This window comes from Oculina patagonica, chromosome 12, assembly GCF_052425735.1.
Source record: "Oculina patagonica isolate OP01 chromosome 12, crgOcupat, whole genome shotgun sequence".
Taxonomy (NCBI): domain Eukaryota; kingdom Metazoa; phylum Cnidaria; class Anthozoa; order Scleractinia; family Oculinidae; genus Oculina; species Oculina patagonica.
In genome coordinates, this window is record NC_135769.1 from 11,713,045 (window position 1) to 11,736,731 (window position 23,687).

Below are 23,687 nucleotides of genomic sequence, written 5' to 3' on the forward strand. Positions count from 1 at the left end.
TGCTACACACTTAATGCAGATAGCAATTAAAAAGTTTGGTAGGTTCGAAACCTTTTCCGAGAAATATGGAAGAAGGCTTTCCAACTGCAGTTAAATTACTGAAACTGCCTTCGCTGCCATAATAAAACTCCTATTTCTCATTAGTTTTTTTATGATTCCCTTTGGGAGAGTGTATTATCCTGGCTTAAAGTTTTGCTTATGCTTACAAAAAGCACATTTCAGTGTTGGCTTTTCCCGGCGACAGCGTTTACCGTAATATGCCTGGATTGGACTTATTAATTAATCAATTATTAATGAACATTCCTAACCGAGGAAACGAGTTTAAGAAAGCATGTCACAAGACTTGTCTGTTAGTTCTTCCTGTTTGACTTTTTTTTATTTAAATGAGAGCTTGTCCATAGGTATTATGAAAGGGACCTTATCGATGGTTGAAACATTGCAGATACGTTACATGCAGTGGTGTTAATAGCGTGGCGTAACAACTCACAACAAACTAGCTATCCCTCGCAGCTGAAAGCACCCGCCCGCGAAATCCCGTTTGCAACGCAGGCTTCAAACTTGTTACATACCTTTAGACATTGACTTAGGCTTCCTGAGGGTAAAAACAACAGTTAATATAACACCAGCAAAGAAAAGCAGACCAACAAGGAAAACAACTAGCTTGCGGTGTTTCCAACACTGACGTCCGGCTCGGTATGCTACGCTGAACTTCCCGTTGTCGACTAGTTCCACAATATCGTCTCCAGATAGATTTCTCAGCTTTCTCAGCATTCTTGATAAGTTGATGCGATGCAGCAAAATGTTAAGTCAAAGTTGCTTTTGGCAAATGGCAATAATCTGCGAGTCTCGGGGTGGGCGTGTGGGCATGCAGCAATCAGTGCTAGTAAGCACAAACTACTTTTGTCTTTTTCTCAGTCTAGAGAGAAATTAATTACTGCTCCTCGGCAGCAAAGCTCTTTAGATGCCTTAAAAAAAGAAGTCGCTGTATGATTACGTCATTTTTATTGTTTAATTTCCTTATCCTCGTTATCAAGTGGAATATGTATCGAATCGCATGATGTTACCACGTGGCCGGAAGAAACTGTCAATCATATGACTGCTCAAGTCAGACACTTCTCAAGCCAGTCAAGGCAGTCGGTTTGGGTATTAATTTTTTTTCTGTTCATTCATAGTGTGAAATCTGACAACGTGAGCGAGGGGGTTTTGCTGTAGTGGTAGTCGTGATTTATTGCGCTTTTAATCCCTTTTCCGCGGATATATTTTTTAAAGTCAATTTCAGTCGAATATTTGTAACGTTTGCAGCTCGTAAGCTTGTAAACTCACATCCATTATTATATTGAATTGGCGAACATTATTTTGCTGTCTTCATTTCAAGGAACGGGTTTCTTACGATTATCAATACCGGTCAGTAAATCTTTTGCGGTTTATTTGTGTTAAGGAAGGAACCCAATGAAACGGCGTGTTTGCGTCGAGCTTAATTCGCAGAGAAGTAAACAGTTCTCACTGGGAATGCAAGCATTGCCTTAAAATCGACACACTTCATTGCATTCTTTGTTGCAAGGCCCATTCAAACGTCAATCGGTGTACTTGTTTACCTGCAAATATCATATCGTATAATAATTGTTGGGCCATAATCGTGAAAAAAACGAGAAAACTAAATCTACAGAAATAAATCTACGCTTGAGCAATTCTCTCTCACTGTTTTTTTTTTTGGAAACTGAAAGCTAACAAGCCAGTTCCGATACGATGATTGAAGCAGCATTCTTTGCCCTTCGGGTCCAATACCCAAACTTTACGTATTTCATATGTCTACTGAAAACTCATTATGAAATAGAAATAAAAAGTGGAGAAATAAAAAATGGAAACCTTTTGTGGGATATATATACTAGTTATGCAACGGAGTGGTATACTATGGAATATCCCACGAGTCACTTGTATTTTCTCGGTATACACACGAGCCTTTAGGCGAGTGGGTATACCAAGAAAATACAAGTGACTGGATATTCCATAGTATACCACGAAAGTGTTGTGTAACTATTTTATACCATGCCATAGAAAATACGCTCACTAAATTTAATCGAGAATAAGATCGCAGCGCACGATGGGAAGGTTGGGTTGAATACCGTCGAATATACAACGTCTTTCCTGTATTCTGATTGGCTGTATTTTCTATGGCGTGGTATAAATATAGGTATGTTTAATATCGATTCGTCCGTGATATTTTTTTACTCCTAACTTACTATTCCTTATCTCATGACAGGAACATAGATGTTATTACTGTTATTTAATTATCTTAAAGATGAATTCCAGTCCGTACTGCGCAATCTCGGCTGCAATGTTTATGTGAGCCCACACGAACGAATGTTTACAAGCAAAACTAAAAATTCCGCGACAAACTTACCTTTTTCTTCATAATTAACGCCAGATATCCTTACAGAACAAATAATAACGAGTAGAGGAACCTTGACGCTATTTCAAACCGACGTTTTAGCTCATCGGAAATTCTTGAACGAAACGAGCTGTAATGGCGGACTAAAAAACTTCATGTATGCTGTCACCGAAGTGTAACGTTTCAACGAATTCAAAACAAAAACGAAAACAAACCCCGAGTCTGCGCAGTACGGACTGGAAATCAGCTTTAAGTGCACCATATGCCTGTGTTTTACTTCAACAATCAAAAGTACATCGTCTCTACCTGTAATTAATGCTTATTTCCCTTCTTCTCCTCTTTGCCCCGCGGTGTTATAGTAATTGTTAGTAGTTTAAGTAGTGTTTTGTAAGCTGTGTTTAGGTATTGTTAAAGATTGTTAGTAGTTTACCGTATTTATTCGATTAAGCGCCCAACCTCGAATAAGCGCCCACCTCGAATAAGCGCCCACCCTATAGGCAGGAAAAGTTAATAAGCGCCCAGCCTCGAATAAGCGCCCACCCCCTACACCCCTTCAAAAATACTGAAGTGCACAAGAGGAGTACTTTAATTAATATTGAAATAGAGATTGAAATTGACTAAGTACTACTAAGAAACTTCCCCGAAGACCGAGTTTTCTTAGTATTTTACAGAAACTTTCAATGAACAGTTAAAATTCTGCTTTGGCACATCTTCACGTTTTATTATTATTCATTGTTTTGTTGTAAAATAAACTTACTATTTGCGAGAAATGGTGAAAATTTAATAAGCACCCAGCCTCGAATAAGCGCCCACTCTCAAGGTCCAAAAATTTAATAAGCGCCCAGGGCGCTTAATTGAATAAATACGGTAAGTAGTGTACTGTAAGCTGTGTAAGCACTAGGTCTCTGCAAGCAGTAGTATAGTAAATGTTGTACTTAGTAGAGTGTTGTAAGTAGTGTAAACCGTGTACTGTTGCTATTGCACTGTAATCATTGCTTTTTTGTATATATTGTTTTTTGTATGTATTGTTGTATTTCAATAAAAAAAAACCTTATATGGTCATTTCAACAGCCAAGCTCCTCTGTGATGAGGTTTCTGTGGGCATTTTTCAGCTTGCGCCGATTTGTTCTGGGATGTCGAAATACTTGCTGTTGAAGTAGGCAAATCTCTTCATAACAGAGTCTTTTTATACAGTAGCCAGTAAAGGGCCAGGCCATGTTTTCGCTATATTAGTAATTTAAGGTATAAGCTAAAAGTTTTTTATGAACTCGATTCAATGAATTTCTGTTGTGTTTTCTAAGGGTCTTTGTTTTCTAGGGAGTCTTTGTTTTCGAGGGGTTTTCGTTTTCGATGGGGGTCTTCAGTGTTCGTTTACTAGACGCTGGACTATTTAGCTAAGAAACTGGCCAAAGTTTTTACCGTCTGCTGAGAAATGGCACTGAAGCCAGCCAACTTCGAACGGCTAAAAGAGCGGTTTTCCCGATCCGCTGGCGAAAAACAAGTATATAGCGTTTGAAAATAAGGTTTATACTTTATGTTTATGCAAAAATCTCAGACACGAAAATTTCGTTTACGTAGCGTTAAGGTCACGCTACCGACTAACATAGCATTTTTTCGAAAGACGAATTTAGACGAAGATGCATGGATTACAAATCATTAGCTGATGTCTCAAACATCGTGGTGGTCGAAGGAAGCAGAAAAATGAGAACATCTGCAAAGTCGTAAATAGATTGTTCTTTTATTTCTAATGAAAACTTAACTGATACAATGACAAAAATAGTTGCTTCACTTTACTTTTTACATCACAATTTTACTTATTTAAATATAAAAAAAATAGTTGCATACAACGTTGTTTATTAAAACAGCTGAGAAAGGTGGTCGGGAAAAGTGCACGCGACAAGACCGAACGGCGGTGTGGGTATTTACTTAAATTTTGCATATTGGCCTAGAGGAAATGTACAAGTTTGTAATTTTGCACGTAAAGGTTTTGTTTTTCCTCTCAGATGGCCTTTTTCTGTAGTTTTACTTTTTTGAGTCTTGAAAAGTACCTTGGCTAAAAGTACCTTGTTTCCAAATGTCTGAATAGAAAGAAAACGTGCAACTTGAATTTGCCCTTGTCATGTCGCCGTCTTATTAGTAGATTTCAGCACGTGCAGTAGCTCTCAACTTCTACCAATACTACCTTTCGGTCTTGTCGCGTGCATTTTTATACTTTTTTCCCGACAACCTTTCTCAAATAAGCTGTATGATAAATGTTAGTTGTTTATGCCGTTTGCTCGTTCAACCTTTTAATAGATTTCTGCCTACTGGCCCACAAACCTCGTCATTATAGTTGCACAACACCGGGACTTCATAATTTTGCGTTTTCCCACCCCCTCGAGCTCTGATTGTGAGTGGGGGGAGGGTAGGGTTACGGTTGATAACACCCTTCAGAAATGGTACCTGAGAGAGTTTTTTTGTCCGTTTCCTGATATTGATAGGGGAAGGTGCAAAAACTATGTGGTTAATATCATCGTAATTTCACGTTTTTGCAAACTTGTCAACTTGTCAAGACAATAAAATAGCTCTACTGGACGTGGTTTGTAGATAAGCTATAGAGCAAACAAACAAATATTTTATTTTTTTTTTCGTCTTGACTTTCTTAATTTAAATCACAATAATGAGTATTATAATAAACAATCTTACCATGTAACTAGCATTTTTTTTTAAAAAAGATGTTAAGTGTGATCCGCTAGGAAGCGTTTAAAAAAACTTGCCGGGATCTCATGCCGAAAATACCAAAGGAATTTTATACGAGAACTGTAATAACAAACGGATCCGGAGCGGGCAACAGACCAACCGATGTTTTTTGTTTAAATCTAAACCACTGAAAAACACAAAAAGAGTATAATTAAAATAATCTCAAAATCTTATTGACTCGTGCATAACGGCTTACCTCGCATGCTGTTACCTGGAATTGACGGGAAATGACAAGTTTCGTAAATGCAAAATACAAAAAAGCTAGAAAAAATTAAAAATTGTACCGTGAAAAATGAAGCTCAAAAGCAAAGAACACAAACGAACTGAACAGTGATGAAAGAGGCAATAAACTAATAAAATTCAACGAAAATAACATATTTCAGCACAATTACAATTATTTTTTACCACAATTATCTCCCGACAGTGTTTTGTATCGGAACATAGACAAGTACAGGATCATATATTTACATGATTTTCGACAGTTTCATTCGGCTGGTTTCACAAATACTTCGGAAGTTTAATTTGGTTCGTCGTTTTCCACCGTTCTCCTCGAGTGATCCCGAAGATGAAACGTCGGACTAACGACATCCCAAATTCACTTAGTATAAGTTACTCCATCAACCAGCCAGTGCCACACAGCTTACTAATCAACGTAATACACCGGCCGTAGACGTTAAAAAAGAATATGGCCTACAAGATTATGTTCTCTGAAACTTAAAAATATCGCAGCAATGTTTACTATCTCGATTACATGTATAGATGTAGCGCATGAAACTTATAACTAGCCACACGATTATTATTATTAAACACTTTGTCGACGCTATTAGAAGAATAAACACGTTAGATGCCGTGACACACAACATATGACCAGTTCCTATGGAAACCAATGTTAAGCAGTCCAGAAACTACCTACATTTTACAGCTCCAAAACCTAAGCAATACAGCTGCATATGCAAACTATTTCACTTTTACTTTTGATTTTGTAATTTTACTTTTCTAATTATATTTTCTTCTCTTACAAAATTATTTCCTTTTTTTCAGTACTGTCACGGTTTTTTACACCCTTTCGAAGTCGCTCTGGAAGTGGTAAGAAGTGGAACGCTCCCTTTATAAAAACGGACACCTTACGGGCCTGCTAACTTTTGCCGCTTAAGAGTGCCATCTGCCTTAAAGAGAGTTAAGAGACTAGCCACATGACTACCTTGGAAGAGTGTTTGCCTTACAATGGTGTTCGCTTTAAAAAAAAGTTGACTGTACTCTCGCGTAATTAAAATACAACTACATGAAACAAACCTTTCTATTCTAACAGTACACTTGCTACTGTAATAAAAAAAAACGTGATCTAAAAATGCATCACGTGCAAAACGAAAGATGCTATTACGTGATCACCACACAGAGCACTTGGTGCGCGGGTTCATGTTACTTCCTTTCTTACAGCTGAAGGCGTCTCCAAATTTCTCAAAGTTAGACAGCGGACCAATTACCCTGAGAATGAATGGAAGGGAGATGAACAATTGAGATTTGTACCAAAAAGGGACTTTTAAGGATGAAACGGTTCGTGTAAATGATTACAAATTAACCATTATAGAAGGTGTACGAAGCATTTGTAAAATGTCAAAGGGCTAAATATGTAAATTCACGGATTGCTTCATAGATGACCGGGTCAATAACAGGAACTGTTCACTGCTGACTTAAGGGCTTGATGACTCAGATTCGTACATAAATCATTAATAGAAGGCACTCAAATAAACACAAAACTGTGTCTCTTGCATTTTGTTAACATTGCGTTCTAAATTTATCACGCCAAAATGCTTTAAAAATTAATAAAATTTAACAAAATGGGCCAAACGTATTTAAAGTGGTCGGTGTAAGGTTTGGTTTTTTACTTGACACATATAACTAGCTTTTCAGTCTGTTGTACAATAGCTTCTGACTGCAGCATAGCTGGACCATGCAAGACTTTGAAGATTCATACCTGTATTTTGGATAGGAATGGACGTCATTCTTCAACTGGAAAAGAGCTGCTTGCTTCTTGTAAACACTACACCATGGCTATAATGAAGAAAAGTATTTTTTTTTTTTTTTTTTTTTTTTTTTTTTTTTTTTTTTTTTTTTTACTCATGTTACAGATACCACTGTGTAAATTCTTTTTGCGCGTAGCTACTGTTGCATAATAGCAAATAACTGTTTCTTTTCTTATGTTTTCCAAAGGTCTGTTTGGGTTCTTTATATACCGTGTCATAGTTAGATCTTCTCCATTCGAAACAGTTAGACGTTTTAGTATTTGCAATTTATTCAAGTCTATCCATAAACTTTCTTTTATTTATTGTTGTTCAAACTGCGCATTATCACTTTTCAGTCTCGATTTTTTTTATTATGAGATCAATTTAGACCTGGCAATGACGAGAAAAATATATATCTCCGTGAACAGACGAAACAAAAAAGGTTAAAGAAAGTTGCAAGCAGTTTTTCTTCTTTTCTGACCCTTTTTCCTTTTATAGAATGTGTCCATGTGCCAAAAGCAAGATTTTAAACCAAAACAAATAGCAAAGCTTGTCAAGTCAGGATCTTACCGTGGCAAATCCAATGAAGAAGAGTTGGTCCACACTCAAATCCAAGTCAGGTAACCGCCCCTCTTTTTTGTTGTCGTCGACCCAAGCTTGATATGCCTAAATGTACAAGGTAGAAAAAAATAAAAAAAAAGTACTCATGCACATGGCCTTTGCAATAACGGAGCAAGGCGTTAAGATAGTGTGAATTTTAGATGTGAACTGCAAGTAGACAAATCCAAATGAATAAGTGAAGCTTAAAACGCAGCCAGTCCTTATTTGTCATACTGAGCCTTGAACGAAAAGATTCTCGAGAGGAAAAAGTCACTGGGGGCAATGGGGGAAAATTGCAAATTGACAGGTGTTTTGTCCGCTGAGGTTCCCATTTCTGTTCGCGTGTAAACCATTTGGAAAAATAGATATCTGTCTGACAGATATCCTCTATCTGCTATTAAGATGTGTGATATTTTATCACAAGATGAATTAAAACGAATAATTGGTTAAGTTATGGTTTACATCATATGCAAGCTTTATCCCTCCATTGTCAGCAATGTTTTCATTAATTGTTTGTTGGCCTTCGATCTGCAACAGAAAAAGATAAGAAAAAGTTCAAGATCAGTTTAAAGTATGTGAGTAACATCGTAGTGTATGACCATTCAAATGAGAGCAAATGAGAAGTACTGTACAAGGTGGTTCTAGCTTTTCAGTTTGTGAACACAGAAGATGGCATATGCATGGCAAGTCTTACTTACATTTTTTCCAAACACTTCGTAGTTGTTGTATTGATTTACTAGACAAATAGCTCTTTCCAAGAAATTCTGCGTTGAACTATAAGACCACCAATCGTTCACATTTCCATTTTTATCGAAAAGTCGCCCTAAAAAACAATTTATCGACGTTACAATCATCATCATCATCATCATCATCATCATCATCATCATCATCAACATCATCATCATCAACAACAACGACAACAGTTTATACACCCACCTCGAAGCTTTGATTCGGAATTAAGGAATCACCTTCAATCTGCTCTGCCCCTCCCCCCCTCCCCCCTCTCTTCCCCTTTGACCCCTTCCCCACAAACCTCTCTTCGAGCAAGAATGGACTATATTCCCCTCGCTTTTACTAAATAGCGTATAGACAACCGTACAGCTTGGTCGTAAGTAGGGTAAGGGTGTTGAGAATCGGGCAAAACTAGACATCGGGTACGAGAGTAATTATAGCTGCAAATAACGTAGAATTGGTAATAAAAATAATTAACATTCACTAAGTATAGGTAATCATACGGTTTCGAGTTCAATTTGGAATTAATTTGCACTAGTGAGTTTTTCAAAAAGCTGAATTTCTTTTTTTGAAAAACTCACAAGTGCAAATTAATTTTAAAAGTGAACGGGAAAAACCGTATGATTACTTATTAATAGTATAACTGCAATACTACCTTGGCTGTCAAATCCGTGTGTAATTTCATGTCCGATGACCATTGCCAACGACCCGTAGTTGAGATATCTGAAGGGATCGAGAGCATTGCACATTGAGTGTTTTAAATACTTTCTCATACTTACGTGCACTTCGACTGTACGAAAACGGCGTTCGAACACTGGGTTTTTACAAAACAACTAACGTTCCCGCTAAAGCAATACAAAGCGGGATCTATGAACTTGCAAGCAACTTTTCTGGAAGGAATGAAGCATGTATCTCTTTACTCTCCACCGCTGTATCATGAAATCACAGTGACCGTTTTCATTACTTACTTCGGGTAAAGTTTTCTGTAAAATGGAGATTGCAAGATTCCGGCCAAAAATACTGTAACGAAAACAAACAAAAATATTAGACGTAAAATCTATTACTTTATTTATAATTATAGCGAGAACATTTTTATTCCGCTGCAATATACCACTAAACCAAGCAAAGACGTAATTGATCAAAGTTTTCGACAGAAGCTGCCACGAAACAAAATGAAACTGATTTTCGTGGGTGGTTGGTTATTGGTTACATGTTTACTCTCTTTGGAGGTACAGTTGATAGCTTTCCGCGACATTATCCAGGCAGGCCAGGCCTCCGGCATCCGAATTATCTTGTTTAATGATGAAAATGAACCCACCTATTCGGTTTTGCTGTGGACTGTAATATCCATTAACTTCAGCAGGACTTTCGGCCCACCTATGGAGAGCACACAGCAGTAAATAAGGCGATATTCTTCAAGATATCGAAGCATAGTACATACACACATAAACTTTACATAAGTGTCTGGGTGTTTAGCTAAATAGCTAATTGGGGACTCTAAAATAAATATACAAATATAAAATATAAGATATAAAATATAAAAATACTAAAGAACAACAACAATAAAAAAAGAAGAAATTTACACACAATGAAATTAAAGCTAAAAAGGGTGTTGGATTCCTCAAAAAAACTAAGAAGTTATTTCCTCAAATAACTAAGAAGCCAAAGTACATAGAATAAATTGCAATATTAGGGTCGAAAAAACGAAAAACACAAAACACAACACGAACATGAACTCATATCTAACTGAAAAAGGAAATAAATCAAATATTTTTTACAAATCAAGGGGAAAAAAATACTCTTTACTAGGAATGAAGTCTTAAATATAGTGTTTTCATACAGTCAAACCTTACGTAAGCAACCACCAAAAATGTCAAGGGAATGGAGTCGCTCACGCGAGTCAGACCACATGAGGTCCAATAGCCTGTAGCGGGCTGAAGAAAACCTGTCACAAGAAACCAGTGTCAAAATGTATGAATTACACATCCAAGAAATATAAACCCACTTACAAGTCCTTGTTAACTGGCTGGCCATACATTTCAAAATTTTCCTGCACAACCATCCTGTTCATTGTCACGCTGTTTTCAAAGAAATTACTGCTGGCACTCAGCTGAAAGAAAAAATAATAATTTAGTCAGTTAAGTCAAGTTAACAGTTGTATAACAGCAGGACAAACCGAGAAGATAAAAAAATAGAAACTGTAAAGACCTTGCTGTAGGTCCATTTCATGAGTTCGAGTTGAAGTTTCGAGTTCGAGTTTCGAGTTAAAATATCGAGTTCGAGTTAACAGATCGAGTTACTTCTTTTGGTCAGCGGTAATGCAAAGTAAACATGTGCTTTCGTCTGCAATCCAAGATGGCGGAAAGCCCGCACTTACGAGCGACTAAATACAGGAATGGCTGGAATGACACCGTAGCTATTAATAGCACCCCGGTTAGCCTACTATTCACTTCGGTTAGCCTACTATACGCTCCGGTTAGCCTACTATGCACTCCGGTTAGCCTACTTTTCACTCCGGTTAGCCTACTATTCACTTTGGTTAGCCTACTATGCACTTCGGTTAGCCTGTTTACGGTTAGCTCTTTATAAATGTAAGGGTAACACTATATAACTCGAAATTCTAACTCGAACTCGAACTCAAAACTTTCAACTCGAACTCGAAATTTTTAACTCGAACTCATAAATTTAATACACTCCTTGCTGTAAAATTGAAAGAAAGATTTGGAGTGTTTGAACCGAAGGGTATTACACAACATCTAAACAACCCCGGCTTGATTGATCTTCGAAGCGAGTCTAGAGTTTCATTAACGTTCACCTTCGAATCTGACTATTTGTTCACTTCACGAAACAGCTTTAACAGTAGATATTGAAACAGCTAGGGGTGAGCAATTAAGTAATTTTCTGCTTGCTCAAAGTAAGTTCTTGTTTGGTTACAAACTGATTTCTAAACTGCGGCCAAGGCAGTGGATGCATATTTAGTCACATCCTGATCACTGCCTGATTTCACTGTCCTTTATCAATTTATTTTGCCATCTGTCGCCGTATCTTGTCTTTGGCTGTCTCTTCTCAGGAAAATGTTCAAAACTATTGTACTCAGATAGTACCCACCACTGTGCAAAAAGACAGGTGGTCTCTTCATGTACCCCATTCCCACCTTAAAAGATGGTGTCTTGTTTGTATAGCCCCCACTCTATCAGGAGTAGAAACTAAGAAAAAGATTCAAACCTCCTTGTGCCATTTCTCCAGCAAGGCAAGCTTCATGCAGGCCTAATATGAAAGTCTCAACTTAAATTTTAAGGCCAATTAATTTTGTCCATTTGACTTACCAGACAGCTGGTATCTTGCATAGCCCCCTATCCCTACTCAAGGTGGGTCCTAATGTCGAGTACACTTGTTATGACCACTTCCCCCAGTTTCTTAATAGTACCCTACCCTGCCTTATTATCAGTTAAGAATAATAACTCACCGTTGAATAACGCGTGTCAAGTTTAAGGTCGTCTTTGATGAAAGGGGGGTACCCCACATCCTCCTTGATTGCAAGGGCCTGGATTGACGAAGAATGCAACGTACTTAAATTACATTAATTGACAAAATAATAATAAATAAGTTAAAAGGGTTTAAAATGTTTTCAAACTCGGAGCGCAAATAAAATTTAAAAGCGTGAAATATTTCGTCTGATATCATCCAGACTTCATCAGTCACTGAGGGGGTGTTTTTTAAGATGAATGTTAAGAAGACATTTCACTGCCTCGGGGGAGTTAAAATTCTGTCATAAATTGGAGCTAATTCAAAACCATTGTCTCTATTTAACAAAGGTTTTCTGAGTTTTATCTCAATGGCCTCTTTTACCCGGCGTTTAAAGGTGTTGATTTCGGTGGCTAACACTTTTGTCTTGCTTGTGTCTACCGAGTGGCCCTCCAGTCGACAATGTTCATGAATGGCTGACGAGTTCCTCGACTGATGTTCTTTCATTCTGGTTTCCAGTAAACGGGACGTTTCGCCAACATACTCCTTGTTGCACTGTTCACATTGAACCTGGTACACAGTTCCGCATTTCTTTAGATTGGACGTTTTGTCCTTGACATGTACCAATTGCGACCTCAGGGAATTTACGGGTTTATGAATAAGTGTGACCTCGTGTGACTTAAACGCTCTTTGAAGGCGTTCAGAAATTCCTTTGATGTATGGCGCTGAAGCGTAGATTTTCTTCTCGTTTTCGGGCTCTTTCGTTCCAGACTTGGAATGCGGTATTGTTAGCATCCAATCTGGGTAGTTGTTTACTTTCAAAGCTTGTTTCACGTGTTGGGCTTCTCTTGTTTTGTCCTCGTCCTCGGTAACCAAGGTCTGGGCTCGCAGCATCAGGGTGTTAACTACAGCTCTTTTGTTGAAGATGATGATTTGAGTGGAAGTTCAGGTACTGATCCGTGTGCGTAGGTTTACGGTACACGGAGATCTTGGTAGAACCATCTTGGTTTACGTGTACACAGGTGTCAAGGAACGGGATTTTGCCCTCCTTTTCTTGTTCCGAAGTGAACTGGATGTGCTGATCAATCGAGTTCAAGTGATCAGAGAAAGAATCGACAGCATGTTCGGGAATCTTGGCCATCGTGTCGTCAACATATCGGTATCACATAGTTGGCGGGGTCGGGGCGGTGTCCAGTGCTCTACTCTCAAACTGTTCCATGTAGAGATTAGCCACTATGGGAGAAATTGGGGACCCCATCGCAGCTCCTTGTTTCTGTTTGTAGAATTCATGCTGGTATGTGAAGTAGGTACTCGAAAGGCACATCTCAAGTAATGTGGATAACTGTGTGATATCCAGAGGGCATCTATCCGGCAGGCTACTGTCACCTTCCAGTTTCGCTTTGGTAACTGAGATGCCGGGTAAAAGAGGCCATTGAGATAAAACTCAGAAAACCTTTGTTAAATAGAGACAATGGTTTTGAATTAGCTCCAATTTATGACAGAATTTTAACTCCCCCGAGGCAGTGAAATGTCTTCTTAACATTCATCTTAAAAAACACCACCTCAGTGACTGATGAAGTCTGGATGATATCAGACGAAATATTTCACGCTTTTAAATTTTATTTGCGCTCCGAGTTTGAAAACATTTTAAACCCTTTTAACTATGTATCCGGAGCAGGAAACCACTATTTTCAATTGTAATAATAAATAAATAATAATAAATAATAATAAATAAATAAATGGGAATTTACAGTGGGATCTTCCACTAGGTGGCTCTTCTTGATCCCACTGATTCCAGATCGAATTTGAATTTGGAAGTGTTGGCTTTTGTTGAGGGAGGAAAACCGGAGAACCCGGAGAAAAACTCTCGGAGCAAGGACGAGAACCAACAAACAAACTCAACCCACATATGGTACCGGGCCGGAATCGAACCCGGGCCACATTGGTGGGAGGCGAGCGCTCTCACCACTGCGCCATCCCTGCTCCCCATCAACGAAATGATGTACCATGTTTTAATATATACCATACACTGGAAGATTCCCTACAATGCAAGGAACGTTGGGACGAGGTGTAAAAAGTTGTGTGTCTCAGTGAAGATAAATCAGTCTACTGGCATCGGGCGAAACATGTCTCAGACTCAGTCCCTTTCCACTGGGCAGTTTTATTTTCTCGTTATTATATCGAAACAATTGTAGTGGCCAATAAAGCAAGGTCATTTTGTTATTTTATTGTTGTTTATTTTGTCCTGATCTGTACTAGATGGGTATAATACGCCACTGGTGTAAAAAAATGGTATGACAAAAGCAAGGGAGTCGGGGAGGGGAGGGAATCTGGCTGGTGGTTTTTTATCCCAATGACTGACTTCAAAATGTTAACTAGAAAACAATGAGGTGTGAGAAATTTCGGGGGAATGTTAATGTTCCCCCTTCCCTGTACCTTTTCTTTGGCTGATTGCCTTGTACTGTAATCCATCCAGTCTGCAGACTTGAGGTTATCAATGAAAGCTTTGCGAAGACGGGAAGTCATGTCTTTTACCTGAAAACAAAATCATCTTAATGTTGCGTCTGGTTTACTAACAAGACAAGCAATTCATATTCAAAACGTTCACTTGCAACTTCGCCGGCAATTATTTCAATCCATTGTTAATTCAAAACAGAAACACTTGCATCACTTGCCCTTATTTAAACAAGAACTCATAAAACGGCCTGGCCTGGTCAATATGATCAACCATCTAAGTGTAAACAGTTGACAAGAAGCGGGCGCTTTTTATGTAACAGTTACCGATAAGAAGTTTCATTTTTGCTGAGAATGTTGTCATCTAAAAACATTGAAAAGTCATATCCAATATTTGTCAATGGTATTCTCTATCTAATGTTTGTCAATTTGGAATTCTCCCCCAAAATCGATCACTAGCTCGACTAGCTTTTCTACTTTTAAGAAAAAATCATTGAATTTTTAATGAATTGAGTCTGAATTAACCTAGCCGCACTTCCACAACTAAATTTCTAACAAATTGATTACTGAGGTGGCCTCCCCTCAACCTCGTTCCCAGGGTCTCTCTCTCCCCGCCCCCAGAGCGAGAAAAGAGAGCACCTGGTTGGGTCTGGTCACGTGTCTCCAGGACAATTGAGAACATTAGGGAGGGGTCCTTTAATGTCAAGAAATAGGCCATTTCCGATATATGAAATTTCTTACTTGGCTCCGAGGCTTGGGAATAAAACAAAAGAAATCACATTGAGGTTCAGGGATGAATAAATCATTTCTTTTGTTTTATTCCCCCAAGCCTCGCAGCCAAGTAAGAATATTAATATATCGGAATTTGCCTATTTGTCGTGTTGTCCTTTGTCGCATTCCAAGCCAGGCCACTACGCGCTCATACAAATAGATAGATAGATGCAATGTAAAAAAGGTTCATCATAACATCTTTGGCCGCAGCGAGCAATTCTTGATCACCCTTCCCGAAGCTAAGATATTTACAATGTGTAAAGTCCGTAACTGTGACCTCTGCAGGGAAAACCTCTGCAGGGAAAACGGCTAGCAGTTTGGAAAGGGATAGCTGTTTGTATAATAAAACCGTTCAACAGACGCGAACAGGGGGCGGGGAGAGAGAGACCCTGGGAACGAGGTTGGCCTCCCCTATATGCCTGGTGGTTTCTTGGAGGTCTCCCCGCCTTACCATAATTAGTACTACTGTTATATCTCAATGGTAAATTGGCTAATACACTGATGATGATGATGAGGAGGAGGAGGAGGAGGAGGAGGAGGAGGACGACGACGACGACGACGATGATGATGATGATAATGATAGTGGCGGTGGTGGTGGTGGTGATGACCAATCATAACACTTGAAGCATCTCAAATATTTTTTGAACATGAAGTCCATATTTACACTCGAGAAACAGACCATATTCGTATTCTCAGTATTGGACTGGAACTAGCTTGCAATGGAGGCTAATGCGGGTAATCTTTTCAAATGCAGATCATATGAAGCTCGTTTTAATGATATTCCCCCGCATTAGGCTCCATTGAAGCTAGTAGCAGGCAAGCAGTACCGAGAATACGAATATGGCCCATTGTACATGCATCTTACCGTTGTCTTGGTGGTTTCGTCAAAGTCCGCATCCACATATAATCGTCCTAGTGTCATACCCAGTGGTTTCATCATGCTCTCCAGACAGAAAGACCATCTTTTATACTCCCGCGGTCCCGCCATCGCTTTTTGGAATTTTAGCTTAGCCTGGACAAACCGGTTAGGCATCGACATTACATACTTGTCGACAACACGCCACATGATGTAGTTCTTGACAGTCTCGACGGACCTAAAGAAGAAGAGAAACAACGAACAACCTTCAAATCTCGCCTAAATATTACAGTTTGTAGACACACTTATTATGACGTCACGCACATTGCACATGGTTCATCACCGTTTTGGTCACTAATCGTTGTTTTTTTGCTTCTCGTTATCCTCCATTTTATGTATTTATGTATTTATTTATTTATTTATTTCCCAAAACACTCAATTATAATAAATACAAATAAAATATACAATAAATAACTACTTGGGAAGATAGCAGCAGGGTTATAGAAATTAATATATTAATACTAATAATTATTAGTATAAATCTACTAGCGTTCTATCACGAATGCTGTTCTCTGATTGGCTACGCTACTCACCTTCTATTCTGTTTTATAGCACAACTAAAGTAAAGCGCGCGTTCTGATTGGTTAATTTAGCGTCTACTATTTGCCCATGGGTGCACGCTGACGTATGCTTCAACCTGTGCGCGCGCGCTGATCTGTTGCGACATGACATAAGAAAGTGCCACTACTTTACGAGTTTTCTCGATTTTCCTGTGAATTTAAAAAGCTAAACATAAGAAAAAACATTTCTCCATAATGCTGAAAGACTTTGAGGTATAATGCAAGTTTGAAATAATTCAAAACTTTGTTTTGTTTGTTTTTTTCTTTTAGGTTTTCGTCAGCGTTTACGCGAGCACTACACGCAATTTTTCAAATAAGCGCGCGCACTTTTACTCAAAGAAAATTTAATAAATATCCTAAAAGTTGTGCTATAAAACAAATGGTAAACGTCATAGCGTGCACTATTGAGTTACAGATGCACTTGGGAGGTTTGCTAAGCACTCAAGAAGCTAGAGTCGCCCTCGGCTATCGCCTCGGGCGACTCTTACGCATCTTTCGTGCTTAGCAACCTCCCGCGTGCATCTGTAACTCAATAGTGCACGCTATGACGTTTACCATTTGTTAAGTAGAAGGTGAGTAGCGAAACAGCGTGCGGTTGTCAACAGAATGGTCGCCGCTTTTTCGCTTTTAAATTGACCGTAAAGAAGGACTTGGATTATTTACTATTCCGGGCGATGTTGGAGAAGATAAAGACTGTACCGAAATATGTAAGGAAGATTTTACACGGTAAGAAAAGCAATTAATATTCATTTACGCTCTTAAAAGCGGGCGAATCTATAATTTTATAACATTCAGAGATGCGTTTCACCGAGACATTTTGTGGAAATAAAGTTTAAAATGTCTTTGCGAACTAACACAGTTTCATCGTCCCATCAAGGAGCAGTAAAAGAAAGGCTAAACAGATTCGACCTCCAAGTTTTTTTATGCATCAATAAGACTTAAATAAAACAACAAAATTGAAAGCGAATTCAAGGCTGCGGGCGACTCGTTCAACTTTCATAAATTTCTTATGCATTAGTCAATTGAAACCCCGGCCCCCCGACCCCCGGGACTTAGCAGGGATTTAACGCGTCCTAAGCCGGGATTTAACGCACTTTTAACGGCGCGTTAGCCGCGGTGGGCGGTGGTTTTAACAAAATGTCAGTAGACCGGGGCCATGGAGCGGTGATTTAACAGCACGCGATCACTTAAAGCGGGGACGGCAGCCGGGATTTAACATAAAGGACTAAATGTTTTTCTCAAAATGTTCGTTCTGAGGAATCCCTTCTGAAAAGTCTCCACGCTTCTTCCTTGATATTTAAATCCTTTCGCGACGCCTGGGTTTGTATTTAATATGTTCACACGATAAAAATAGACTCATTGTACTTGAAATCTGCCATCTTTGTACACTATCGTCTCCAAGAAAGTAGTTTCTGTTTCTGAGATTTCAGCCGTGAATCATATCATAGGGTGAAAGCTGTTTACCTTTAGAAGAAATTCTTCTATTTTGTCACTTCTTGTGTCCATCGTCAATAAATCGTTTCCAAAGGATAGGCTTATTGCTACTTGTCTGAGTATTTCGTTTTCTATTTTGGCCGTGAAGATGACAGCGGAAACTGGGGCGATTGTTTGATGTGCTTAAAGATAATCTTTTCCATTGAATTGGAACGAGCTTTCTTGAAAGATCACACTGAGCAACTCTCTTAACGAGTACGGCAGGGCCGTAGCTAGCCAGAGGCAAGACGAGGCACTTACCTCGTCTAGATTTTAACCCAAATTTAATAACAAATTTTTTTGTTGGGGAAATGATCCCAAGTTAAAAAAGATTTATTTCTCTCAAGAAATACCTTAAGAAAAATCTTGAAGAAAGAGTTTGAGGGCTTCTAGATTTCAAAATTTTCTGAAGGGCATGCCCCCAGTTCCCCCTAGCAAGATCTTGCCTCTTCTATGGCAAATGCCCTGTACGGGAGGGTTTCCTTGATGAAATTCTCCGTATGCTTCGCATACAGTGTTAATGAGAAAAGGAAAGCTTTTTTAGGCTGTTTGGGCATGGCACTGTAATCTTCTCAATGAAGTTATTAAAGTCTGTCGCATGAAGCTTGTCGCTGTGCTATCGGCTTAAGTAGATGGTCAACAAAAGCTAAAATACGTTCTGTAGGGCAATCACACCCCGATATTATGGGTCTTCCGGCAGGCGTGTTCATAATGGCTAATTATGGGTTTTAAATTTGACAACTTTGTGTCTCTGACCACGAAAAACAATTTTTTTAATAAGTTTTTGGCGGAAACAAACTACATCAGGTTTCTTTCCGACCTCGTAGCTATACATGGACAATAAATGAAAGAAATAGATATTTCAACTTCGGCCACGAAATCAAGATTTTTGTCCGTTTTTTTTTTCCTGAAAGTCGATTCGGATGCCCCCGCTATGCGGGGTTTTTAACAGACGTCTAGGCCCCTAGGTTGGGGAAATAGCCCGGGTTTTAACACTTGGTAAATGTTAAATTCCCCGGTAAGTCCCGGGGGTCGGGGGGCCGGGGTTTCAATTGACTGATGCATTATCGTTCACGTTTCCTACATTTAAAACAACTTGACTTCCAAAGGGCTTTTGTAAGTCAGTCTATCTTTAAATTGTCATTTTACAGTGAAAATCCGGCTTTTAGTTCAATTTCGAGCAAACGACGGTTTAAATAAATCGTGAATGAAATGCAAAGGCGCACGCAGAAGCTAAACAGTGCAATGTGGTTTCTTCCTAGCGAACAACTCGCTTAACTTTTTTTAATCTTTTACGTTTTCGAATTTAAAAAAAACTTGACTTCCAAAGGCCCTTGTGCGTCAGTACATCTTTCAATCGTCATTTTACAATAAAAAACTTGGCTTTTCCTTCAGTTTCGGGCATATAACGGTTTCAATAAATCGTGAATGAAATGCAAACGCGCACACAGAAGCCAATGCAATGTGGTGCAGTTGTCAATTATCCGCGTGATGTGTGACTTATTTATATCATTATTCAATAAAAACGAGAGCCTGTCTTGTTGTTAAGTTTTGAACGTCTAGTAGATTTATACTAAAACAATTAGATTATTCGCTCTCGATTTCTATGTGTGATAGTTGATTCGGGCTTCGCCCTCATCAACTATCACACGATAGAAATCTCGAGCTCATAATCTAATTGTTAAATAGTTGTCATAAGTGGGACAACAGATCGGTTGCAATTTACCAGACCAAAATAATGTTCATTTTGAGGGAATTCATGGCCGATTTCCTTCTCCAGGTTGCGACACAGTTGCACCCATTGCTGTTGTTCAAGCTATTCTTTTGACCCATTTTTTCCTTAACAAAGCCAAATGCTGTCAAAATTGCGATTGGTTAAAGCTCAAACTGAGAAGGAGGTTTCAAAGTGAGGTTAGGTGGCGTGAATAAAATGAACGCGTGAGCACACACTTTCAAATAAAAGGACCTTTTACCAGACCATATTTGTAAAAGGAGCAGTTTCACGAGAAGTCTTTTAAGTTTTTTGTGCAAACTATGCTAGAACTGTGAGGGTACACCACTCACTGTTCGACAAAATTTAAAAACAAAAGAAAGGCATAAATTCATTCTCCAAGATATGAATGAAACCGTTATAAATGGTTTTTATGTATTTTTCTTTCAAGAAACACTTTCAAACTTGAAAAAGTCGGCCTGACGTTTTCAAGTTTTAGGCCACTTTCTTCCTATCCATCCATAGCCACACCACTTTTTAACAATTTTCATGACTAGTACAGTACATTATAGCAAGGCCAAGCCACTATAAGTGGATTTAAAATTAATACCAACACTTTTACTGGATTTTTAAGTGACAGTAAATCACGGTGACACTGCCCCCTTTAGCGCTCTAGGAATAGAGTGCACTATTAATTGTTACAAAGCAGCACCGTCGTCCAGTAGATAAAACATAGCCACGTTAAAACATGGCTAAAATACTTACGAATATTTGTACTTGTTTCGAATAGTCTGGAACACATTGAGGTACGCTTCTGACGATGGATAATATACATTATCATAACTAGAGAAAGTTATCCCCTGGTTAGAAAACGCAGTGTTCAGGAAAGCCTCCAGAAAGCTTAACTGTAAGACAAAGAAAGAAACATTTTACATTTACGCTTAAGCAAAGCCGTACTCATTTAGGGGACACAGACTTATTTACCATACACAAAAATACTGAAATAAATTTAAGATATGAATTTGGGATTATTTGTGGCAAATAACTTGGCTGAAGTTAAATTGTAAAAATCTATGCTAATTAAGATGAAATGTCCCAACCACCTTCACAGTTATAATTTATTTTGTTTTAACTTGTAAGTTATTAATGATTTCGAGAAGTGCGCTTTACGTACACTGAAGTATGAGTCCGTAGAAAACTCTTCTAATGTTTTGTCCACAGAATCAAGAGATCGACCTGATCGGTGATGATCCATGAGTGTTTCTATCATATCCTCCGAGACTGAGTCAGGATTTGCTGCCTAAAAAAAAAAGAATTATTTCTTATATGACTGGATTTATCAAAAGCAGGTTAATGAAATTTTCGCCGTTTTTAACGCAAATCGCTGAAAACGCGTTTTTTTTCTCGCCAGAAACTACCTCCAAAGTACACGTAAAAAAATTAAGTGAGTGTCAGTCCTTTATTCTCTTCTCTACCTTTCGGCGCCGTTGCTCTTTTTTTCTTTCTCGTCATGTTTTAAGTCATATCGCAGTGTAATGTACGTGGTCAAAAACACTCAGGTCACTTTTCGTTGACCAGGTTTTCATAAATCCAGTTATATATACAAATAATAAAAGATGTAATTAAAGGTGATTAACATTTGATGTATTTTTCTCTTTATTTATTCGGTTTCGATGTTGCAGCCAATTAGGTAGGAAATAAAGAAGATAAAATAGATTTGGGTACCGATATCTGCTGAACTGCAAAATGAGAGTTTAATTTATTTCACAGCAAAAAAAAAAATGAAGTATTTAAAAGAAGAAAAGAAAAGAACAAAACTTTTATGTTCAGCAAGCCGAAAACGCGGCGCGACATATAGTCCAGCACAGTCTGCTTCGTACAAAATTAGTTTGTGTAAAGATCTGTTAACCGTTCAGTTTCAACCGGTTTATCGCCTGTTAAACTTCATTATCGCTCGTGCGAAACGTTGGCTGACACCCCCAAACTTTGATTGATGAAAATCTTGGAAACGTTTCCGCGGGTGTTTCGATTTCTGAAGTCGCGTATCAATGCAAACAGTCGGCAAACAGTGGTGAAAGGAAATCGATAAGTAAAGTTCTGTCCAGTGCTTTGGTTTCCCGCCAAATTCTTTCCCGCCTGTAAGTCAAACAAATGTCAAAAATTCTCTGGTGTTTAAGGTACCGCGCTCAGGACCGTCATTTTAAACGTAATAATATAATAAGAAATAAGAATACGCCTTTCTACATTATGTCGGCGAGTGAATCTATTTTGCGGGTCACACTTCAGTAAGTCACCGAGTAAAAGACAATGTTTACATCAACCTCGTTTGGCAGAGTATAGTGTCCAAGTTAAACAGATAATATTTATCTTCAGACTCAAGAACGGTTATTCTTAAAATTGAGATAGTGAGAAAGGTTCATTTTCTTCAAATATAGGTTCCTGAACCTAATATAAATTTAACATCGTATAGTAAATCAAAGTCTCCTTCGAGCCACCTTATGGTATGTGGTAATTATTCGATGAACATTTGCCCTTTTTTCGAACTAAAAAGTGTTCCATTTGTAAGGTGTTTTAGTTATTCCGCAATGATTCGGGGACCGCGCTAATTAACTTTCTGTTCAGATATCTACAGTAAGTAGTCACTCATTGTGACTGATAGCAGAGCCCACCTCGTTCCCAGGGACTCCCCCAGCCCCCAGTTCTTGCTCGGGGGGGGGGGGGGGGGAGACCCTGGGAACGAGGTTAAGAATAGCCAGGTGAGAGAAAGTTCGGAGAGAAAGAATATTTTTAACCTATAACTTATTTTTAAAAAATTTATTTTTAACTTATTTTAACTTTTTTTTTTTATGCGCATTGAACATTTACGTATGAATTGCGCACAAAAATTCGTATTTTATTATTATTATTATTATTATTATTATTATTATTATTATTATTATTATTATTATTATTATTATAGCTTTTTGATCATGGAAGCAGATTAATCATTTTTCGAAGTTACAAGTCTGTGCAAAGTGTCACCTATATGAAAACTGCAAAAGTCTGTCCTAAGTGTACCATAGTCCATAGCCTGTCCTTGGCGTTTACATAGAGTGGGGTACAGCGCACAGAATGGCCAGTGGTAAAAAATGCATTTCTTTTCACACTGGTTTTTCTTTCTACCACACTAAACACACTATTGAAAAAGACTACTATTTCCAACATTATTAGGGACCGGTCATTATTTATGAGAGGGGGGGGGGGGGAGGGGAAAATATGTTGGAAGGATCAAAATTCTGTAAGGCCCCCCTCCAGGCCGTGTAAGTAGCAAGTGACCCCCCTTCTTTATTCAATATTTACGTGATGACCCCCCCCCCCCTCACCTCATATCTCCCTTTATATGCCTTAAGTAATTATTAAATGCATTTACATACAATCTTAATTGCACACTTGTTCTGATCACAAAGGCTGGATCAACACTTAGTCAGCCAAGGCTTCTTTGCTATGGATACTCTTCCAGCAATAGGGAAAATTTTGGATGAGTTATTGTATAGTAAACATACCTAATTATTAACTCCTTAACTTTGGAAAAGTGATAGTTTTTAATATGCTCTTGGTGAACACATATGTATAACCAGAAATATTTCTTTTCCAAATTTTCCTAAATTGTAAAAGAACTTCTTTTTTTGTTTATATTTTATTACTTCTTGGGCTATTGCAGTGATAATCATTTTGTAAAAAGAAATAATTTCAGTCAAACCAGATGTTAAAGCAGACAGGTCTGATTCTTTATTAACTAAAATTGAGATAACAATGGAGTTTAGAGTGAAACAGTATTTCTGTAAAATACAAATCACTAAAGTTGTACATAATAGTGGAGTTTAAACAAAAGAAA

The 23,687-nt window shown here is 38.3% G+C and overlaps 1 protein-coding gene across 2 annotated transcripts in view; it reads right to left on the reverse strand.

The window, feature by feature from the left end:
• Positions 1-4,107: 4,107 nt before the first annotated feature.
• LOC144631594 (endothelin-converting enzyme 1-like) overlaps positions 4,108-23,687 on the reverse strand; it is a 46,222-nt gene continuing 26,642 nt past the window's right edge. For both annotated transcript variants that reach the window (XM_078490060.1, XM_078490061.1), the window contains 14 exons: positions 20,988-21,113; positions 20,579-20,718; positions 16,019-16,247; positions 14,365-14,463; positions 11,930-12,007; positions 10,473-10,573; positions 9,782-9,840; positions 9,432-9,483; positions 9,119-9,186; positions 8,430-8,554; positions 8,194-8,259; positions 7,702-7,797; positions 7,104-7,180; positions 4,108-6,613 (listed from right to left, as the gene is read on the reverse strand). In XM_078490060.1, the coding sequence (XP_078346186.1) occupies positions 6,514-6,613; positions 7,104-7,180; positions 7,702-7,797; positions 8,194-8,259; positions 8,430-8,554; positions 9,119-9,186; positions 9,432-9,483; positions 9,782-9,840; positions 10,473-10,573; positions 11,930-12,007; positions 14,365-14,463; positions 16,019-16,247; positions 20,579-20,718; positions 20,988-21,113 (1,416 nt within the window). In that variant the 3' untranslated portion in view covers positions 4,108-6,513. The remainder of the gene's footprint in view (positions 6,614-7,103; positions 7,181-7,701; positions 7,798-8,193; positions 8,260-8,429; positions 8,555-9,118; positions 9,187-9,431; positions 9,484-9,781; positions 9,841-10,472; positions 10,574-11,929; positions 12,008-14,364; positions 14,464-16,018; positions 16,248-20,578; positions 20,719-20,987; positions 21,114-23,687) is intronic.